The 21,809-nt window shown below is 38.1% G+C and overlaps 4 protein-coding genes and 1 non-coding gene across 5 annotated transcripts; 3 read left to right on the forward strand and 2 right to left on the reverse strand.

Annotated features, from left to right (window-relative positions):
• Positions 1-13,282: 13,282 nt before the first annotated feature.
• B0H65DRAFT_444979 (uncharacterized protein) lies at positions 13,283-14,428 on the forward strand (the record flags this gene model as incomplete). The annotated part of the gene is made up of 4 exons (XM_062825710.1): positions 13,283-13,723; positions 13,817-13,890; positions 13,931-13,969; positions 14,356-14,428. The coding sequence occupies 4 exons, from the start codon at positions 13,283-13,285 to the stop codon at positions 14,426-14,428; spliced, it is 627 nt and encodes a 208-aa protein (XP_062679999.1).
• A 456-nt stretch (positions 14,429-14,884) lies between these two features.
• B0H65DRAFT_430876 (uncharacterized protein) lies at positions 14,885-15,268 on the forward strand (the record flags this gene model as incomplete). Its single annotated transcript, XM_062824909.1, has 2 exons — positions 14,885-15,050; positions 15,123-15,268. The coding sequence occupies 2 exons, from the start codon at positions 14,885-14,887 to the stop codon at positions 15,266-15,268; spliced, it is 312 nt and encodes a 103-aa protein (XP_062680000.1).
• Positions 15,269-16,086: 818 nt separating this feature from the next.
• Positions 16,087-16,181, reverse strand: B0H65DRAFT_t358. The gene has a single exon. It is a non-coding gene; the product is annotated as a tRNA-Pro (tRNA).
• Positions 16,182-16,885: 704 nt separating this feature from the next.
• On the reverse strand, positions 16,886-17,665 carry B0H65DRAFT_430637 (uncharacterized protein; the record flags this gene model as incomplete). The annotated part of the gene is made up of 2 exons (XM_062824893.1): positions 16,886-17,152; positions 17,252-17,665. The coding sequence occupies 2 exons, from the start codon at positions 17,663-17,665 to the stop codon at positions 16,886-16,888; spliced, it is 681 nt and encodes a 226-aa protein (XP_062680001.1).
• A 1,680-nt stretch (positions 17,666-19,345) lies between these two features.
• On the forward strand, positions 19,346-21,724 carry B0H65DRAFT_280454 (FAD-binding domain-containing protein). The gene is made up of 2 exons (XM_062822870.1): positions 19,346-19,905; positions 19,961-21,724. Exons 1-2 carry the CDS (start codon positions 19,763-19,765, stop codon positions 21,699-21,701), a joined length of 1,884 nt encoding a protein of 627 aa, XP_062680002.1. The 5' UTR covers positions 19,346-19,762; the 3' UTR covers positions 21,702-21,724.
• The last annotated feature ends 85 nt before the right edge of the window (positions 21,725-21,809 follow it).

The raw sequence follows: 21,809 nt of genomic DNA on the forward strand, positions 1-21,809 counted from the left end.
TATTAAATCGCTAAATATTTGAAACCGTTGGAGATAATTATTAGGAGATTAATTTTATTAAATGTATTAGTTTATACGAATAATATAATAATCTTAGTAAGTCCACTGCTTTTAATAATTGTAAGGTAAGAAAGCTCGCCCGAATTAGATTTATTAATATTTTTAAGCCCTTTAGTAAAACTAATTATAATTAGTATAATTGGACCTTTTATTAGGAGGCGGCTATAGCCCTCTATATTGCTAGAGGAATTACTAGAGTAAATAAGCTAGACCTATAGTTCCTAAAGTTCTATCTAGTTATAAGGTCGAGTCCTTATACTACCTAGGCAAATAATTATTAGCTTTAGTACAATAAGGAGATTAAGAGAAATCCTAATTTTAAAATCTCTTTCCGTACTATAGCTAAAGACTTTTATAAAGTAGTAATAGTGAATATTATTTAGGGAAAGGGTTGCGCCCCCCTACTTAAGGGTGCTATATTTATAGTTACGTTAGGTGGTAAGCCCGTTAAGGAGAACGTTCTTAATAACGAATAAAACCTTGGCTCGGAAGTAGAAGGATAGGAGAGGTTATAGGTAAAAATGGTAAATTTAGGAAGAATACTAATAAGAATAAGTATCACAAGGCTGGCCTATAATATAGTTACACTATACTAACTATATATATACCATACTAGAACTAGTACTATAGTCCAAAGCCATATACTCACACACTAATTATATATTCTAATCATATATAACCTTACGTACGCGCGTACAAACTAACTTACCTAAGCTCTCGCCTATATAACCAATCCTCCACGCACACTTCCTTTTCTCCCCTTCATATAATAACGTATATCTTACCTTACCCCTAATAATACCCTCTCGCCCCATAATAATTTATTATACCTTTTTATTACGCTACGTACGCTTACCCAAAGGAAGAATAATTATAATCAATCCTAATTGTTATAACATCGCTAATTTAATATTATTAATTCGAAGTTAAAACTCATTTCTATATAATCAAGACCCCACGTCGCAATCCCAACCTCGAACTAAATAAACCACTAAACCGAATATCGCTATTAAGCAACTCGCACTCTCTTTTCCCCTTTTACCTACCTAGCGTATTAATCCAATAATTAATATCTAACGACATCGTTTTATACACTCCCCTAATAACCAATAATTTTCTTACTATTACTATAGTTAATGCCCTCGCTACTCTAAACCTAATTAACTAAAAATATTATTCTAACGTCGCCCAAACCTTCGAATCCCTCAATAATTAAATAATTCAAATTAATATAATTAATAAAAAGGTATTTAGCTTTACTTAACTCCCTATTTTTTTAAATAATCTTCAAGGCCTTTAATCCCCTCCACTATAATAATATTATCGCCGCCCGTATTCAAATATAAAAAGTATAGGAAGAATTCGAAATTAACGAAATTAAATTCGCTACCGCACTCTACAACATCAAATATCGTAATAATAATATCGCTACAATCTAAACCCAAACCCTCCTCTATGCATAAAAAATAATTAAGAATTATAATAAGGCGAATAATAACCTTTGTAATAACTACGCTAACGAATTCAAAGCTATTTATAATATTTATTCCAGCATTATTAACACCCTTAATAACAATATTATCGCTTTAAAGTAGAAATTCGCCAACTTTCACACCAATTCCAAAAAAGTATATAAAAAGTAGCATAATAAATATTTATAATATATTAACGACCTTTATCAACGTTTCATCGCCGCCTCTAAAGCCGAATCCATTCCTAAACCCGAAATCATCCCGCTCCTTAACGAAGATCCTAATAACAACGAAGACCTAAAAACTAAAACGATAACTTCTAACAACAATAATAGCTATAAATCAATATTATGTATTATTATATCTCCTACTTTTGATAATAAAAGTACCTCTATCGAACGTACTACTAAGTACTATACCTAATACTTCCGTATTAAATTCGATTAAATTAATAAACCGAAAACTTTTATTAACGAACGTACAAAATTTTTATTAATCGCCTACTCCATCGAAAACCCTTTTTTCGAAATTATCGAAACCGAATTTAATAAAATTTTCACTAATAAGCCTGCTAAATAGGGTATAACCCTCGAACTAATCGACGAACTTAATAAAAAATACAATAACGTCAATATTATTATATATTTTCGTTACGAACTAAAAAAGCTAAAAATAACTAAGGGAATAAAGTAGTAGGACTTCGAAAAGAAATTTACCCACCTTATCCATCACTATAATTTTAATAACGGTATAAAGGTTAATTACTTTTATTGGAAAATTAATAAACGTATTTATATTACCTTGATTTACTAGAATAACCAGCCCGCTAATAATAAATATAAGGAATAACTTACTAAGGCCTACAACTTAACTAAAAACCTAGAAGATAAAAACTAGTATAAGAAGAACGCTAACCCCTTCTACAAAACCGATACTACTACTAGCACTGGTACTAACGCCTCCGCTCCCGAAACTAATACTAATTGAAGCAGTAACGCTATAAACCTTAACGCTATATCCACTTCTAATATTTAATTTTCTCGTATAATTAATAATAAAGTCTTTAAATTCCGTATAAAAAAATAGAATATATACCTATTATAATAAAAAAGGTTACTTCTCGGCCGAATACCACTTTCGCATTAATTTTAAAAAGAAAATTAAATTTTCTACCCGTAATGAAAAGAATAAAAATGAAAATAGTAATAATAATAATAATAACGGTAATAGTAACAGCGGCTAATAACCTACCTAAGGTTAATACAACTACGGCCAATAGCGTCCTTACAACGGCGGCGGCTATTAAATTAATACTATAAGCACTACCCCTCCTATAAATATACCGATGGGCGTTCTAAGTCCCGGTACCCCCAACCTTGGCAATTACTACTACTTAGTCCCCGTATACTAGCCCGGCTTTGTCGGTCCTATTATAAGTAATAAGAAGAACTCTATTTATAATTAGGGAAATATATAACTTCCTAGTTAAATTGCATTTAGAGGTACTAATTTACAAAATGAAGAAGAGGAAAACAGGGGCCTATCCCTATATAACTAAGTATTATTAAAAAAATAAATCTTTAATAAATAGCCGTTATAAAGACTCTAATTTATTTAATTTTTCTATTTACGTCTCCTATAGACTGTATAAACTATATTATTTTACCTTTATTAATAGTAATTATACTACTTTTAATTTATCAACCATCGTTTTATTTATTGTTACCAACTCCCTTATTTTAAATTAATATCCCTTAAACTACTTTACTTTACTAATAGCCAAACCAAAAATAATATTACCCACTTCTCTAAATTAATAATATAAATGGGCATTTACTACGAAATTAGTGACCTACTTATCTACGATTTAATGAAGGATAACCCTATTATTTTAGGTTACTCCTAATTAATTTACTACGCTCCTAATATTAATTAACCTAATAATTGTTTTTAATTTAACACCGCCTATAAACGGCGTAATTACTTCCTTTATAGAATTTTAATTCACTTCCGTTATATTTTGCTAACTAAATAATACGCCTTTTCAACACTTCTAATTAAAATAGCCGGCATACGCCCCGTATATAAAAGTATATTTTATAAGGAGGTCCCCAACGAAAGGGAACTAAAATAATCGCTACCATAATCGGCATCCACATACCGCCTCTCCATCTCCGCAATCGTAAAAAAGGCTACTTATTAATAATTCAACTACTTTAAAAATCGAATCGCCAACCAATTAAAGACTATACCTATTGGCAAAACCCCTAATAGCCCGGGCCAAATATTTATATTTACTACTTTACTTACAACTAGACCCCGCGTATTTCTAATACCCTACTAGATCGTTAGAAGGGTTCATACTAGTAATACCGACTACCAGATACCGATTAAATTTTATAATATCCCTAAAGGTCCTATTAACACTAATAATATTAAGGAATTATTTACCTGTAATTTTAATTAATTAGCCGAAAAGTATAAGTTATAAATTATCCGAATAATATATACCAATATAAAGGAGGATATTGAGAAAATAATTATAAAGAATAAAACAAAGGAGGAAGAAGGAGCCCTAGACCTTAATAATATTAATAACGGTCTAATAAAAAATATAATAAAGGAAGTATTAAGAAAAAAAGGTTAAAAGTATAAATAATTCTTTAATAATCATTTTCATTAATAAATCGACGCTCTAATTAATAAGGGAAACAAGGATACACTATATATAATAAAGGTAATTAACTCTATCTACTTTACTGATATAAACGAAAATTTTCCCCGCTACGAAAAGGTTATTAATAATTACTATATAATGAATAACGTTTCTATTAATAGGATTACTTCGGAAGATATTACTAAATTTTATAAGAAGGCTGACAAACCCCCTAAAACCGACGCTCAAATCCAAATAAAGTTACCCAAATAATATTAGTATTATACTAATATAATTGAAAAAAAGGCATTAAAGTCCTTCCTCCTATTCAATTTTATAATTTTAAATTTAAATTCCGCCCGGGAGTTATATTGCCCGCCTTTCGTAATTGCGCTTTTAACCCCGATAAATTTAACGTTATTAAAAAAGTAAATTAATAATAACCTTAAAAGGAAATTTATTAAGCCTTCTCAATCCGAAGTATCAATACTAATTTTATTCATTAAGAAACTAAGCAGCGGGGTACGTATTTATATTAATTATAAAGGTATTAATAATATAATTTTCAAATCCCGCTACCTCCTACTATTAATTAAAGAAACTCTTAACGCGATTTACCGTACTAAAATTTTCACCAAACTAAATATAATCGCTATATTTAATTATATTCGCATTAAATAAGGCTACAAATAACTAACCGCCTTTATTACACAATTTAATCTATTTAAATCTTTGATAATACTATTTAGTTTATAAAGCGCCCTTAGAGCTTTCTAGAATTATATTAATAATATCCTTTATAATATCTTTAACGTTTACGCAACCGCCTACTTTAATAATATCCTTATCTATTCCGATAACGTACAAGATTACAAATGCCACATTAATAATATACTTAATAAACTCGCTAAAGCGGGCCTTAATATCGATATGAATAAATATGAATTCTATATAATAGGTACGAAGTATCTAAATTTAATCATTATATTAAACAATATCGAAATAAATCTAGAAAAAAATCAAAGCAATTACCGACTGGTAAACGCCTGAATTTAAAAAATCCTTACAATCCTTCTTAAACTTTACAAATTTCTATAAACGTTTTATTAAGGATTTTTCAACTATAGTAACCCCGCTTTACAAACTTATTAAAAAGAATATAATCTAGACTTAGAATAATAATTATTAAAAAACCTTCGAATCCCTAAAGAAAGCTTTTACTAAAGGCCCCGTATTCGAAATCTATAACTAGATTAAAAAAACCGTCGTCGAAACGGATACCTCCAATTAGGCCGCGGGCGGCACCCTTTTACAATATAGTAATAATAATGTCCTTTACCCAATCGCCTACTTCTCCGCTAAATATACTTCTCAAAAATATAATTACAACGTTTATAATAAGGAATTATTAGTTATTATTAAAGCCTTAAAGGAGTAGAGGCCGGAATTCGAAGGAACGTAATAACTATTTAATATCTTAATAAATTATAAAAATTTATACACTTTTACGATTAATAATTAATTAATTTAATGCTATATATATTAATCCCAATTCTTATCCTAATTTAATTTCTTAATTAAATATACCCCCGGTTCGAAGAACCTTCGCCCAAATATTTTAAACCATAAACTAAATGACCGCCCTAACGACGTAAAAAACGATAGATTCATAGCGCGTAAACGGACTTTATTAGACCCCTTATAATTTAAATATAATTATTTCAAAGACCCCGCGGCTACATTTTCTCTTTACTTACTAAATATAAATAACTTCAATAATAAATCGATTAACGATTTAATCCGGGCAAATTATAAAACTTCTATTTTCTTATAAAAATTAATCTCTTATTTAATAAATGAAATAAAACGCTAATAGCTATTAATAATTAGGAAGGTTTTCTATTATACCTTTTTAAAATATTATATTATTAATAATATTGTAAAATAGTAAAATAGAATTATTATTAACCTTTATAATAAAGAACTCTAATTCTAATTAATTAATCGCTAATATAATTCCCCGAGCGCAAATTACCCCAATTATAACGCCACTTATAAGCTCCTATAATATAAATTCTATTAGAAGGGCATATATAACGATATAAAGATTTTTTATAAAGGCTATTTCCTATATATAAAGATTAAATCGGTAAAGTAAGGCTCCGCTAGCTACCTTCAACCCGTAGCCGTATCTTTAGTACTGTAAAAGGATATTACAATCGACTATATTACCCCGCTGGTTAAAAACACTTACTTTAACTAAATTTTCAAATATATTACTATCATTGTCGACCGTTTAATTAAAATATAGTACTATATCCCGACTATAACCCTAGAAGCGGAAGAACTCGCGGACCGTTTTATTAATTATATTTATTTAATTTATAACCTACTAATTAATGTACTATTAAATAGGGGCACCTAATTTATATTTCTAATCTACTATCTAAAAGAAATTATTCATTATCCGTAAATTAATTTCCGCTTTCTACCCTTAAATTAACGTTCAAACCGAAAGGATTAATATAAAAAAAAATAATTCTTATGGCTATATATTGATTAAATATAAACGGATGAAATAAAACAGTTAGTAATCGTAGAGTTCGTTAATAATAATACTATATCGTTGTCGATAAATATTTCCCCCTTCTTTATTAATTATAAATATTACCCCCGAATAAGTACCGAACTTCGTATATTACCCCCTCCTGATCGATCTCCGGCCTAATTAAAAGAGTATTATAAAGCTTCTAAATTAACGGACTACTTCTAAAAGATTTAAAACTTCGTAATCTAATAAACTCGCCGTACCTAAGAGTAATATAAGGATAACGCCAATAGGAAACGCATCGATTCCCCTAAATACCGCCCCAACAATATAATCTTTCTAAATATAATAAACCTCGCTAATAGTCGCCTATACTTAAAATTCTCGCTTTATTAAGAAAGACCGTTTAGAATCACCCAAGTTAAATCTTACACTATTTACCTCACCTTACTAACCAATATAAAATATTTACTAATTTTTTACATGTTTATAATATAATTATAATTTGGCAAAAAATTATTAAAATAAAATATATCATCCGATATTAGGGCAAATAATAGTCGCATTATAATTCGAATGGACAATTAAAAAGAATATAAAGAATAAGCTTTCGAAAAGTTTATCGATTATACCTAATTAAATGGTAATTCGTACTAATATTACCATATTAAATAAAAGACTAAGAACCCCACCTAAAAACCCGTAAATAATATTATCGATTACAAATATCACCTATAGTAATTCTATCGTAAAAACCCGGACAAACCAGTTTCCCCAAAAGTTTAAAGCCTTCTATACCACCTCGCTTCTAACTCTCCAACCCCCGCCTCCGACTCTCCAACTCCCACCCCCACTCCTAAACCTCCGTACTAACGCTCCGCCCGCTTCTAATAAAAAGAAACCGCCTCGGTTATCGATATAACGAAGCCGCTCCTAAATTCGGTTACAACAATCGAAATAAATATGACGATCAATAAAGACGTAAAGGATAAACTATATCTAGTATTTAATAAAATTACACAACGTTTAATAAATATATAATCAAGAAAACTACCTCGAACACAATTTATAAATTATAATAAAATAATATAAAGGGATAAATCTATTATTACACATATATATAGATTCTTTTCAACTCTACGAACTTCTTTTAAAAGGGGATAATATCACAAAGCTAGCTTATAATATAATTACACTACACTAACTACACATATACCATACCAAAGCTAATACTATAGTCCAAAACTATACACTCACACACTAATTACATACTCTAATCACGTACAGTCTTACGTACGCACGCACGGACTGGCCTGCTTAGGCTCTCGCCCATATAGCCAATCCTCTACGCACACTTCCTTTTCTCTCCTTCGTACAATAACACATATCTTACCCTACCCCCAACGGTGCCCTCTCGCCCCGTAATATTAAGCATACCTCCTCTTCATCTTTATTAGTAAGTAAACGACCGCGTCGATTCCCGTATAAATTTTATAAATAGCTAGACTATAATTTAGATAAGTACTATTATATTAGGTTATAGTTGGTTCATAAAGGTTGGATCGAAAGTCTTATTATTAAGAAGCGCGCGTATACTAATTTAAAAAAAGATAAAATATTTAAAAAAGCTATTAACCGTTTGCTAACGTAGTAGGATAATAAGGACTAAAATAATTAATTCTATAGTCGCCGGGTAGGTAAGAATAGTTTCTTAGTATTTGTAGCGAAATATAGCGCTATATACTTACTAAGAGATTTTATAATCTTCGATTTAAGTATAGTAATATATATCTTTAATAAGGTTAATTATTTCGAAAACTTTACCTCTTTAAATATTAGTAATTATATGTAGGCGGGAAATAAATAGATGTTTATAGAGGGGTATAATATTATTATAATTATAATTTAGGACGACGACGGAAATAGAGAGCTTTAGCTCCCTAACGTCGCTCTAATACCGGGTATAGTTTATAATTTCGTCTCTTTAAAATAATTTGAGGATGAATAAATTTATTAAGACTATAAAAATAATTATTTATATTCAGGCCTTGCGGACTCCTTTATTTATTATGTCCTTTTTCAATATAAATAATTTATCTTAAAATATATCCCTCTATAGAATAGTATTAATAAATCTTCTTTTACTATACGGTATAAAAATTATATTAAATAGAAACTTTAAGAGGGTAAACCCCTTCGCTAGTATTTTCGATTTAGCTACCCAGGACCCGAAATTTTAATTAAATTAACGGAGTAAACGTATAGCGTACGATTTAAAGGACCGGATATAATATATTACAAATTATATACTAAAATTAAATTAAAGTATTAAGTACGTAGAGAAGTTTGTAATTACTTAGAGGGCTTTAAATCATAATTATTTATCGATTTCTTTTTTTGTACGGAAATAAACGTAAGGGGTTAGAAATATTTAAATTTAACAATAATCGTAAATCGGTAATTTAAATTCGTCTAAATATATTACTTAAATAATAAAAAAGCCGAATTAATTATTACGTATTTAGAATCCCTTTATATAGGATTATAAATTCAATATTAAATCATACTTTAAGTAGTCAAATACGATAACGAGATAATTAGTAGTAAAAAAACCACTATATAATTTATTATAAAGGGAATTAATATCGAACTTTCAGCGCTTTATATATAAATTTAAAATAGCGGCGTAGAGCGTTTAGGAGGTATAATTAAGATTAAGGGTACGGTAATACGATTAAGTGTAAATCTTCTTTACGACCTATAGATAGAAATTATTAGAGTAGTTGTATTTATATAATTTAATTTATAAAGTAGAATATTATTAGAAATTTCCCTAAGACCGATTCGAAACGTATTATTAATTTAAAAACAGTATTACTCCTCTATTAGACTCTTCCCTTACTATTATATACTTTAAAGTATATAATTATAAAGCTTTTACTTTTATAATAAAAATTATAAAAGAATAGAATAAATTGATAAAGTTTAAGGACTATATTTAAATCGGCTATTTAATTAAATATTAGTCAACGAATATTTATAGGATTTAGAATCCTTATATTAATTCTATTATTATTATACAAAACGTTATATTTAATAAAAACGAAGTCTTTCCTAGTAGTAACGTTAAAGAAATTTATAATACCCTTAATATTTCTCTTAAAGAGTTGGCTATATAATTAAAAGATCTTTATTAAATAGATATCGCATAAATAAACATCTTATAGGTCGAGGCTATATTTATTTTAAATAATAGAATTCTTAACCTTATTATCTATGATTTTCTTATCGAGATTGAAAATATATTAAGGGAAGAGGAAGAATTAGAGTCTTTAGAAATATAAACGTAATTTAAATTTTTAAAAGTCTTATAAGTATTAGAAATATAATTATAAATAGGTTTAGAGATATTATAAGGATCTTTAAAACCTTTACTATTGCCGTCTATATAATTGTCGTCGGATTTTTAAAATATAGATTTAAATTTAAAGGATAAAGAAGAGAACTATTTCCCTATACCTCCTAAAAGCCTAATTACGTTTCTAATAACTGACTTTTCTCATTCTAACGAAGATTTATAATTAACTATAAATTAATACCTTTATTAGGCCGCGTCGTTTTTATTTATAAAGGGCAATCGACCGGTAGGATTTTAAGGAAATAAAATTGTAGATTAAACTTTTTTAAAGGAAATAAGAGAGAGGGGTATCGATATTAATCCTAGCTATAATCCTAAATTAAAAATAATGAAGGAAATTATCAACCGCTATAGAATAAAAAGTATATTAAAGACCCTCTATCGAATTAATTTCCTACTTCTTTTAAAATACTATAGTAATTTTAATTTTTATCCCTTTAGAGAACTCTTTAAAATTATAGAGAAAGAATACCTAAATAAATATAAGGATAAGAAATTTTAGAAGTAAATTAGTATTAAGGAAGTAGGAGATAACGAAATATTTAATTCGATATAAGTACATATTTACAAATTCGATTAAAACGGCCGGTTTTTTAAATATAAAGTACGTTTAATTATACGTAGGTATTAATAATTTAAAGATAGTATACGTAAAATATACGTAACGAGTCTGATTATTGAATGGTTCTATATTCTAATAATTATAATTATTTACTTCAATTTCGATTTAATTTAATATAACGTAAAGAACCCTTTTATTAATACCATACTTGATAAAGTAGTATTTATGAAGGCTCCCTTTAAATATATTAGGAAAGGCTAAGTATTTTAATTACTATACTCGCTATATAGTTAATAAAGATCTCTCCTCTTCTAATAGTAATAATTTACTAAGACCTTTGTAATTATAAGTATAAACCCTCTCCCTATAAAGCTTAGCATCCTAATTAAAGATAATGTATTCCTCTTTTTTTATATCGATAATATTATTATTATTTCTAAGTATAGGAATAAAGAGATTATTATAATTAAAGGGGTAATAGCTATTATAGAAAAGAAATATTAATTAATAAGTAAAGAACTATTAAAGTAGTGTTTAGGCATCGAGATTATTTAAGACTGAAAGAAGAAATTAATTTAATTATTATAGCGCGATTATATTTAAAAAATTATATTCTACGCCTATAATTAAGAAAGAATTCCTACTTTATTAAAATAGCGTAACCCCGACGAAATTTATATATATTAAATTAAAATTAGTTCGATTCTCTATATTACTATTACGTTACGATTAGACGTAACCTTCCTAATCTCTAAACTCGCTCAATTTAATTCAAACCCCAATCCAACGTATTATACGGCTATAAATAAAATACTCCTCTACCTTCTAATAATTCAAAACTATACTCTTTAATTAAATAGTAAAAATTATTAAAATTTCTATATTATAATTAATTCCTTATTTATAAAAAGCTTTCTTAATTGAAACAATTTATAAGTATTTGTATTTAAATTATTGAAGGTTACTATCGACTAGTATACTAATAAATAAAATATAATTATAACTTCATTTATAGAGGTTAAATTACTATTCTTTAATTAAGGAATTAAGGAAGTAATTTACACCCGCCGTCTTTTTAATAAATTTACCCTAGGATTCGAAAATTAAGAGGCTACGCCTATATATTATAATAATAAAGATATAATATAATTTATTGTAAAAGAAGGAATTCGGTTCGTAATTAAATTCAAATATATTAATATATACAAATATTAATTAAAATAAACGTAAGAGAGGAAATTAGTAGATGTAGTCTACGTACTTACTAAAGAGCAGATTGCGGATAGCTTTATAAAGAGTTTCTTTCCTATAATATATTTAAATTTTATAGAATAGTTGGGATTCGTAGAATTATAGCGGCTATAAATTCAATTGCGAAAGTTTAATAGCGGAAATATTATTATAAACTGTTTAAAAGGTATAGAGGATTCTATAAAGGAGGATTTGGATAACGAATCGGTAAGTATAACGGTAAGTATAATAAAGTAAGACTTTTACAAATAAAAGTTTAAAAGCTACTATAACAAAGAAGTAATTTAGGAATAATATTATTTCTAGCCAGTTTTAGGAGGATTTTAGGGCATTTCAGAGCATATTTAGGTAGATTTGGCGTAGTTTGTATAATAGATTTAAGGGGGTGTATTAAAGGCTAAGGAATCTACTGGGCGTGCACGTGCCTAATTGGGCTAGGATATACGGGATTTATCTAGATGCTAGAGCTTCGAGTCTGCAGAGCCAGTCTTACACACATACACACAATCAAGCCACGTTGAACCCCATATCGATTATTACCAGTAATATCACATAACCCCGCCGTAACTCCTCGAGCTTATGCCGGCTTGAAGCTGCCGCCCGCTGTCATTGATTGCTGCTTCAGTGGTGACTTTAACAGTTCGATGAGATCTCGACTCTGAAGCTCTACAATCTACTCGCAATTACATATCCTCTTGCGCTCACAAAGTAAGAAAGAAACCAGAGATGGTCACGAGAATGGTTTGAAAGTGGATGAGGACGGTTGTCAGGTCGAAAGAGGGGAAAGAAGGTGATGTCCTGTTGGAGTGACCATGACCTGGTGGTTTGTTGCTCCCATCATTTGTGTTAGCACATGAGGTTGCTATCGGGCGCTTGGGCACTAAAATCAACACCTGTCCGTCTTTCTCAAGCAACACAAGCACTCAACGGATGAACGTCCATTTGGGCCTGGAATCATGCGCATTTGGAAGCAGGTGCATGGATCGTACGTTTCATTCATTTCCAAGACAATCGTCGGGCGCAATTTCCTCTTTCGTTTTCAACTCACTCTGGATTTCACGGTCAATCTTGCGTCTTGTTTCTCCGAGGTGCTGTGAGGTCAAATTCTGGTTGTGGTACTAACAACTGCTCGGCGAAGATATCACTCGTAACTGATAGTGCAGTATCACTCATTGCGCTCGGACCCACTCCTATCTCATGTGTTCCTGCATTAGCTTGGCACTCTGTGACTTAAACTTTGCTCATCGTTCATCTCGCGCTCTTGTCGTTTTCCTCTTCTTGCAACACCAAACTCTGGTGGCACCTCAACGTCCACATGAATCTTCCACGAAGCCAATCGTCGGATTTCAATCCGAGCACTGCGCGGCTGATGCTTGCCACCGATGCGCCTTTATTTGCTACCCATCATTTCCAGCAATGCCTTGATGTTAGGAACACTGATGCGATGAGGATGAACGCCTTGTTTATCGGGTCCAACTTCTCGTCTGCTTTTTCAAGTTGCCGTCGAACCTATTTCAAGTCGGACACATTCCAAGATCATGTGCCGGATAAACCCAAGATCATGGACTGCTCGGATGCCGCTACATCCGCCAGATGTCGACCGGATAGCCTGCTTCGCGATGCACTCGTTCCTAATTTCCGGCCCGTTATGCAAATCAACAACTGTCCAGTCCAGTCCAGACGTGGAAGGTTCACGGCGGATCTTACTGACCGTGATCCTTGGCGTGCACACCGGCGTGGTGCCAGTCAGCGCACGGTCAATATCCCTTGCTGATAATACACAGCAAAGTAGGAAATGAATCGTGAATTGATGAGAATCAGGAAAATACGATGAATTATTCTCCAATAGCAACATCGCGGCACCTGGAATCCGTCTGGGCTAACAAAAGCCGTCGACACGGCCATGTGTATGACGTCTAAAAGGTTCGTTCCGCGACTCTCCTATAACACCCTCATGCTATAGAATCGATGTCATGCCCTTCCAGAAACACGGTGGTGTAGGGTCAGTTAGCTAAGAAATCCTCCCCTGGATAGCTGGAACGACGCCTCCAATGCAACACCGTTGACGTGCCTGCAAAACCCTTGAGCCTCCATTCGTGTTCCCCCAGCTACCGAGAACCAATAACCGCCATCCCAGCTCCCGGTCCCCCGGGGTGAAAGCAAGAAAACTTGCAGACACAAGACGTCGGTTTAATATAATTTCCCTCCATGCAAGGGGCAACATGTCTAATTGGGGCTTCATGCCAAAGGTTCAACCTCTACAAAGCTCCGGAGTTTAGAGATCGTCGGCGGCCTTCAAGATTGCCTTGGAAAGAAGCGAAACAGTTTGTGGTTCCCGAGTCTGAGCGGCTCAAGACCATTGCTGGGCACTTATTGCTAATGACGTAGCATTATAGTCTCTATGTGGTTCACCGATATCGACGAGACATTGCAAGACAACTCTCAGCCAGGCAGGGCATAGACGGCATTGACTCAATGTTGTAATCTCAGGGTCTGATCGCAACTTGTCGCCGGACTCCAGCTTCGTCACTAGGAATCTCAACGTGCCATCAGCGAAGTCAAGAAACAGGACGACATGAGACACCGGCACATGGTAGGCTGGGATAGACTACCACGCTGGCAACCGGCTATGCGAGTAGTATGGCATTTATGGAGTCGTCGTCATGGTGGTGGTGCGGCTGGATCAGGAACGGGAGGTAACCCAACTCCGAAGTGGAAGTTGACGACGTCAACACCCTTTTCCATCCGTCATGAGCCTCCAGATCCGTGTATAAGAAGGAGGAGGACTTCTGCTCATCTCCACATGCTCTTCTCATCATCATCAGCTCAGCAATCAACACTCAACAAGCCTCTTCAAGCCTACTCAACAACCAAACAACCACTTCCAAACCAAAACCACAACACACAAACCATCAAAATGCAGTTCACCATCGCCACCGTCCTCTCCCTCCTCACCGTCGCTCTCGCCGCTCCTGCGGTCATCGAGCGTCAGGTCCCCTACATTCCCTGCTCCGGCCTCTACTCCAACGCCCAGTGCTGCGCTACTGACGTTCTCGGTGTCGCTGACCTTGACTGCGCCAACCGTGAGTTATTCCTTTCTGATAAACACCAGCTCGCTCTTCGGAGACCAAATCCTGACACTTCCGTCCTCACAGCCACGGAAACCGTCACCAGCGCCGCCAACTTCCAGTCCACCTGCGCTGCTATCGGCCAGCGTGCTCGCTGCTGCGTCTTGCCTGTTGTGAGTACCTACCCTGAATCTTGCTCGAGACAGAGCTTTGAAGGTATTACATGGTGCTGACCTCTGGCGAACAATAGCTCGGCCAGGGCGTCCTCTGCCAGGCACCCGCTGGTGTCCCGGCCTAAGGGGATTGATGATCTAAAGTGATCGTCCTGTACATTATCATTGTACTATCATGTCTTGTACATGTAATGTTTGGAGTAATCCGGTGTTAGCTGGTGTTGATTGTTCTTTAAATTTTGTTCGACACGACGATATGGATATGGTTATTTGTGATGAGGGTCTGCTGCGACGGATGTAATAGTTCTGGAAACATAATCGGGAATTGAGAAGGTTTTCAACTTCCACATCGAGGTACTTGTAATTTACCAGAGATAATGTCCGTCCTTGAAGATGGAAATAGTTGCTCCCGACATAACAGAAGGAGATACCTTAAGTATAAGGAACGAGATCAAAATTCGATTAGAGGTTGCTATTCTAGTAGAGAATTAGTTCATGCATGCACCCAGTATCTCTCTCTAGTGTACCTATGCGAGCGAAGAAGTTAGGAAGGACCCTATCAGCTCTTTCCGAACTGAAATCTCACTGCATTTCTGTTAAGGTGGCATCTTGGCACATCTAAATCCTGCGAAACTTCCAACCACCACATGTTCAAATATTTGACACCGTCACATACCTCGTATAGGAAGTTCCCCGTATTCAAAAGTCAAATAGGTACTACGAATAACAAATGGTAGGCTGGTAGCTGATAACCAAGCCCATGTCTCGAGGTGTGTCAGTGTGGTTATCTTAAACGGGATCATTCGACGTTCATGCGTGAGATTGTCAACCAGGAGCAACCAGGAACGAAAAAAAGGACAAGAAAAAAAAATTGGGTATGGCCCGTAACGGACTCGAACCGTTGTCTTCCTGCGGCACGTATGCAGACGCGGAATTTCCCACGCCGGGAATGTTGCCATTACACCAACGAGCTCACACCACGGGAGAGCGGTCTGTTAAGGGAACTTATAACCAGAGAGGGGACGGGGTTACGACCGTGATGTTTACCACTTGCATAGAGGTAGAAACGACACCGAAATCATCGCAAGATCGGAGACAATTGAAAAGATATTTACCAAGCAAACAAGTCGCAAAAAAAAAGCATATTTGAACACTGATCAACAGAAGCAACTCATAAGTGCAAAAAGAAGACAAAAAACAACAACAAAAAGCTCAGCGGCCAGAGCAGGGTCGAACCCGTCCACTCTAGACACGCCTACGAAAACTGTACCACCGTTACCACGCAACGAGCAATGTTTATCTGGCCCCGCCACATACCGCTTAACCACGAGGGAACTTGGAGTTATTGAGGGGGGCTGAAGTGGGACTTTATAAGGCGGGGTACCTTGGAGTACCTAGGTAGGTAGGAGGTTGAGATGGAAGGTACCTAGGTGCGGCAGGCGAACGGGGAAGGTGCGGGAAAAGAGCGATGGGCATAAGAGGCGGCGACAGGGGAAGGTACGACGGGCACTGAAGCCCGGATCTGGGCTGTCTCCGGTGCTCGGTCAGATCATCACCAATACAATGTAAAAGTGGTCATTAACACGATCATATTATCATCACCATACAGCGTCCTTACCCAGTACTATGTTCATGGCCCTTCCAGTATTGGGCTGACTCTCATCCTCCTCAGTGACCTCAGAGCATCATAACACCAGCAACAACCGCCGCACCCAGCGCCGCCAACCCTCCTCCACGGACAACCACACCAGCACTCTTACTCCCCTTGGTACCCGTAGGAGCCGGTGCCTCGGTACCCGTAGGAGCCGCCGGTGCCTCAACATGCTCTCCGACCAACTTGCTCAACGACGCATCACTCGTGTAGCTCGCCGTGACTCCCGTGCTGTTGGTGCACGAGCTCGGCGCCTTGGCGTTGGTTCCCTCGACGAAGTTGACAATGGCGCACTGTTTTTCATTCGTTACCCGTTAGCGTCTCTCTCTTCCTTCCCCTTTCACTTTCACTTTCACTTTTCAAAAACGAAAGGCTTTTTAATAAAAGCTTACCTGGAACAAAGTGCCATCCCCACCAACACCAGCCACACCCACAACACCCTTCTTGCCCACCCACTCCTTGGGCGCCTTCACCAGCGGCGAGCACAGATCCCCAAGGCCGCTCTGCTGAAGGATCGGGTACAGCTGTGTCCAGTTGCCCTCGCCGACCTCTTGCACCGACGCACGGTACAGCCAGTTGAACTGCGGGTGGCCGGCGTAGAGCGCGATGAAGTCGCCGTCGACGTGGAAGTCGGTCGTGGTGGTGTCCGAGGAAAGGTTGGGAGTCTTGGCGCCGCAGGGGGCGTCGGGTTCTTTGTCCTCGTCGATGTTGGAGCCTTCGAGGGAGGGGGGGTAGTTCATTAAGAAGTGGGCGTTGGTGAGGGTGGTGAGGGAGAGGAGGGTGGGGAGGAGGGATAGGGAGCGCATTTTGTGTGGTTTTGTTGTGTGGTTTGTTGTTGTGTGTGGTTGAGTTGTGGGAGAAGAAGTTAGTCGAGGTCGGTAGTTGTTGGGTGGTGGCGTCCTTGGCTGTGGTTGATGATATGTCGAAGAGTTCGGTTGAAGAAGATGATCGGAAAAAGAAAAGCAAGAAGTGGAAGCAGGTGTGCGGGTGCGAGGTAGATAAAGGCTGCAGACAACAGACAAGGCGCAACGGGACGGATGCAGACAAGGGACGGGACGTGGAATATGCAAAGCCGGAGGGCTGGAAGGCTCCAACACCACGGAATGCCTCTGCAGTGAGCAAGAAGTGACAAATACGATGCGATCCTGCTTCTAGGTTGTTACCTGTTTCAACCTAGATTGTTGTGGATCTAGAACGGGATGGGAAACAAAACCATGCGGCCATGTCAGGTACGACCGCTAATCCAGTCTTTCGGGAGCCACGTTTTGGGTTCGGTGTTTGACCTCCACGCTTCCTTTGGTTCAAGTCCAGACCACGAGATGAATATCAGGTTCGGAGAAGTGCATTATCGCAACGCAAACATGACCTGTGTCACTAGAATCTCGTTCGAAACCATACGAAAGTTTGAAGTTGACGAGTTGGGGATCTGAGTATCTGAGACTGAAAACTCACCGCATGGTGCCTGTTGATCGGTTGGATGTCTTGCTCCACAAACTTGCGCAAACACAACACGATGTTTCCGGCCATCGAGTTGCAGCAACGAAGCAAGAACGGAATCCCATGTCACTTGTGTTAGCTGAGCCGCATTCTTTCCATCCCAGTGAGCTCTCCCTTCTTTTGGAGACCTGTCTGTGTTTCCTGTCGCGATGTTGAGCAAGACCCTCCCGTCAGTTTGCGTCGTCAAGAACTGAACAGTTTTCTTGTTGTCCGTCGTCCACAAAGTTTGGATGTTGTTGACCTGAAAGTTGAACAAGCTCCAAAGTGGGGTTGATTGCAGTGCTGTAAATGCCGACACGCTTAACCCTTTAGGGTTGTATAATTGGCATGCAGCTAATCCCCAGTCGTAAAGCGTGAGATTCGCGAGCGGATTTGAGCAAGTTGTGGCCCCACTAGTGCCCGAGCTGCCGACAGGGTCCACCCCCCTCGAACCATTTCTAGCCAGTAACAACTTGCTCTTTCCCATCTTTTTCGACAATCCCTCTTCCCAATCGCATTTAGCGATTTCGACATCAAGTGGGTTGCGCCGCTTCGGATGCCAGACCGACGACGAGTCTCTCTTTGGATCCATCTCACCACATGAGACATTCCAAGTTCGAGAAACATTCCGACACGAGGACGCGATCTTGCTGACGGACACAAAGGGCTATATCATTCTGGAATCCCATTGTCAGCTTCTTTCACCGACTTTGACGAGGGTCTAGGCTGCTCTGTCCCGTGGCGAAAAGCGGGTACCTCTAGCGGTTCGGTAGCGGTTCGGACAAGCGCGAACGAGCAAATTCATCATCCGGTCTTCTCTTCATCTTTCGTTCAGTTGTTTTGCGATCGACGTCGAGGACAATCACCATCATTGACCTCTCGGCTTTAGAAACAAGAAGCAAATGGATGATCCATAAGACATCGAGAATCACAAGGTTGAAGTGCCTTCCGAATTCTTAGTACCGTATTGCGGTGCGGCGCACCCAGCCGCGCACGATCATTCTTACCAAAGAAACTTGCTCATCCAGGGACCTGCGACCCGGCCCCCACCCTCCACTATTTTGACAAATACCCAAGAACCGTCCAACATTCCCTCTTTTGGATTCAATTTTGGCATTCGATACTGCTGGTCGGTTTTCTCATCATCTTTAACTCTCCACCTGCTCGTTACTGTATCCATCACATACTTTGTTGTTTTGGTAGGCGATCCTGTTCAAACGGTTGAACTGCCCTGGAACCCCATCATTATTTGTAGCGCGAAGACGAACCATGACATAAACCACCAGGCGCGTTGCCAGAGGACTCGTAAGACAACATCAACCGAATTGCGAATTGTGCGAGAGACCGAGAGATCACGGAATACGAAAAAAAGCTAGAGGTAGAACATTCAGCAGAACCGCTGCCTGGTGGCAGTCTAAATCAGCAACATGGAGGGCATGTCGATGGGAGGTCCGGATGAATTCCAGACAACAAACATGGGGCTAGCCCATGATTTCTGGTACATCATCGCCGCCGTACTGGGATTCATAGCACTATGCCGGCTAGTCAATCTTTACAAGAGCCGAACGAGGTTTGTTCACTCACTCCCCTTACTCACTTCAAACAGTATTCTAAACCCTCGCCAGACTACAAAAACGCTTCGCCAACTCGGTCCAATACCCAACAAAACCTTCAAACCAGTTCCTCGAAATCTGGGCAACCCTAACCGCCCTCGTCCGCGAATCCAGCTACCCCCAACTCTATGTCCCCTCGTCATGGTTCTCCTGGATGACACCCCCTCCCCTCGGGCGGGTAATCACCCTCCTCGTCTACTGGGCCATCATCATCAGCATGATGACCGCCAACGCCATCAAGAACGACGCCTTCTTCTGGGAGCGCATCGGCTTCCGCAACGCCTGGATCACCGTCATGCAGATGCCTTTGCTTTACCTGCTGGCGTCCAAGTGCAGCATCATTGGGTTGATTGTCGGGAACGGTCATGAGAGGCTGAATTGGCTGCATCGATGGGTCGGCAGGACCATGTTCGTTACGGCCGCGGTGCATGGATGGCATTTCATCGCGGAGTGGCAGCGGGCCGGGATCTTGGACTTTCAGATGAAGATGATGGGCATCGTCAAGTACGGGTTTGCGGCGTGGGCCGTGTTGGGTTGGTCGTTGATTTCGGGGTTTGCGCCGCTGAGGAGGTTGGGGTATGAGTTCTTTGTACTGCAACATCTCATTAGTGCTGTGTTGTTTATTTGGCTGGTGTATGTTCATGTTCCGGCCGCGGCGAGGTGGAATGTTTGGTTCTCGATTGGGGCACTTTGCTTTGATCGGGCTTGCAGGACGGTCTTGTTGGTGTGGCAAAACATCAAGTTCAGGCCGAACAGGTCGAGGTGCAAGGGAGGTCAGAGGATCGGTCACTTTGCCCAGATCCGGGCCGTTGGTGACTCGATCACGGTCATCAACATCAAGGATGTCCATTTCAAGTGGAAGGCTGGACAACATCTTTACCTTTGGATGCCCGCCATCGGACCCATGGAAGCGCATCCATACACCATCGCTTGCGCGCACCAGCTCCCGGAGACATGTATCTGCAACAGCATCCAACTCGTCGTTCGGAAACACGGCGGCTTCTCCAAACGACTACACGAGCGCGCCGTCAAGGATCACGCCGAAGGCAGAAAAGGAAACTACACCGTCTTCGTCTCCGGGCCCTACGGCATGCCGCCCCGTCTCGACATCTACGAAACAGTCATCCTCATCTCCGCCTCCACCGGCGCTTCATTCACTTTGGCTATTCTCGAGGACCTCCTCGCAAACGCCAACACCAACTGCATCAAGCGAATCGACTTCCTCCTCACCACCAAGCAAGGCGAGGAAATCGACTTTTACGTCAAGCGTCTCCACGAGTTTCTCGATGGCGCCAAGGAAGTCGGCATCGAGCTCCTCGTGCACGTCGCCATCACCCGGAGCGGCAGTACTTCCATCCTCCCAACAAACGAAAGGACAGAAGGGAGGTCCTCGTCGAGGTCATCTTCTTGGGGTAGCAACCTAGGCGGAGACCGGGAGAAGAGATCAAGTACCACCGGCGGCGGCCGCCGCGACGTAGAAGATAAAGCCCTCAGCCTCACACCCCGCCGACCACTTAGTGAGGCTAGTACGGATTCGCACGTGCATCACTCGACCACAAGGCCGGATATTGCGGCGTTCATTAGGGCGCCGGTAGAGGCCACGGGAGGAGAGACCAAGGTGGTGGTTTGTGGAGGGCCTTCGTTGGTTGCGAAGGTGAGGAATTGTGTGGCGAGTTTGGCGGATGAGAGGGCGGTGCATAAGGGGACGGGGGCGCAGGGGATTGGGCTTTTTGTGGAGGAGTATTCGTTTTGATGTTCAGGACTTGTGGAATTTGGGTAGAATAAATGTGTATGATTACTAGAGGCGTTGGTTGACGGCTCTTCTTGATGATGAGACTGGAAGCGAAGGACATGAAGCCAA

Source organism: Neurospora tetraspora (assembly GCF_033439725.1).
Source record: "Neurospora tetraspora strain CBS 560.94 chromosome Unknown B0H65scaffold_6, whole genome shotgun sequence".
Lineage (NCBI taxonomy): Eukaryota > Fungi > Ascomycota > Sordariomycetes > Sordariales > Sordariaceae > Neurospora > Neurospora tetraspora.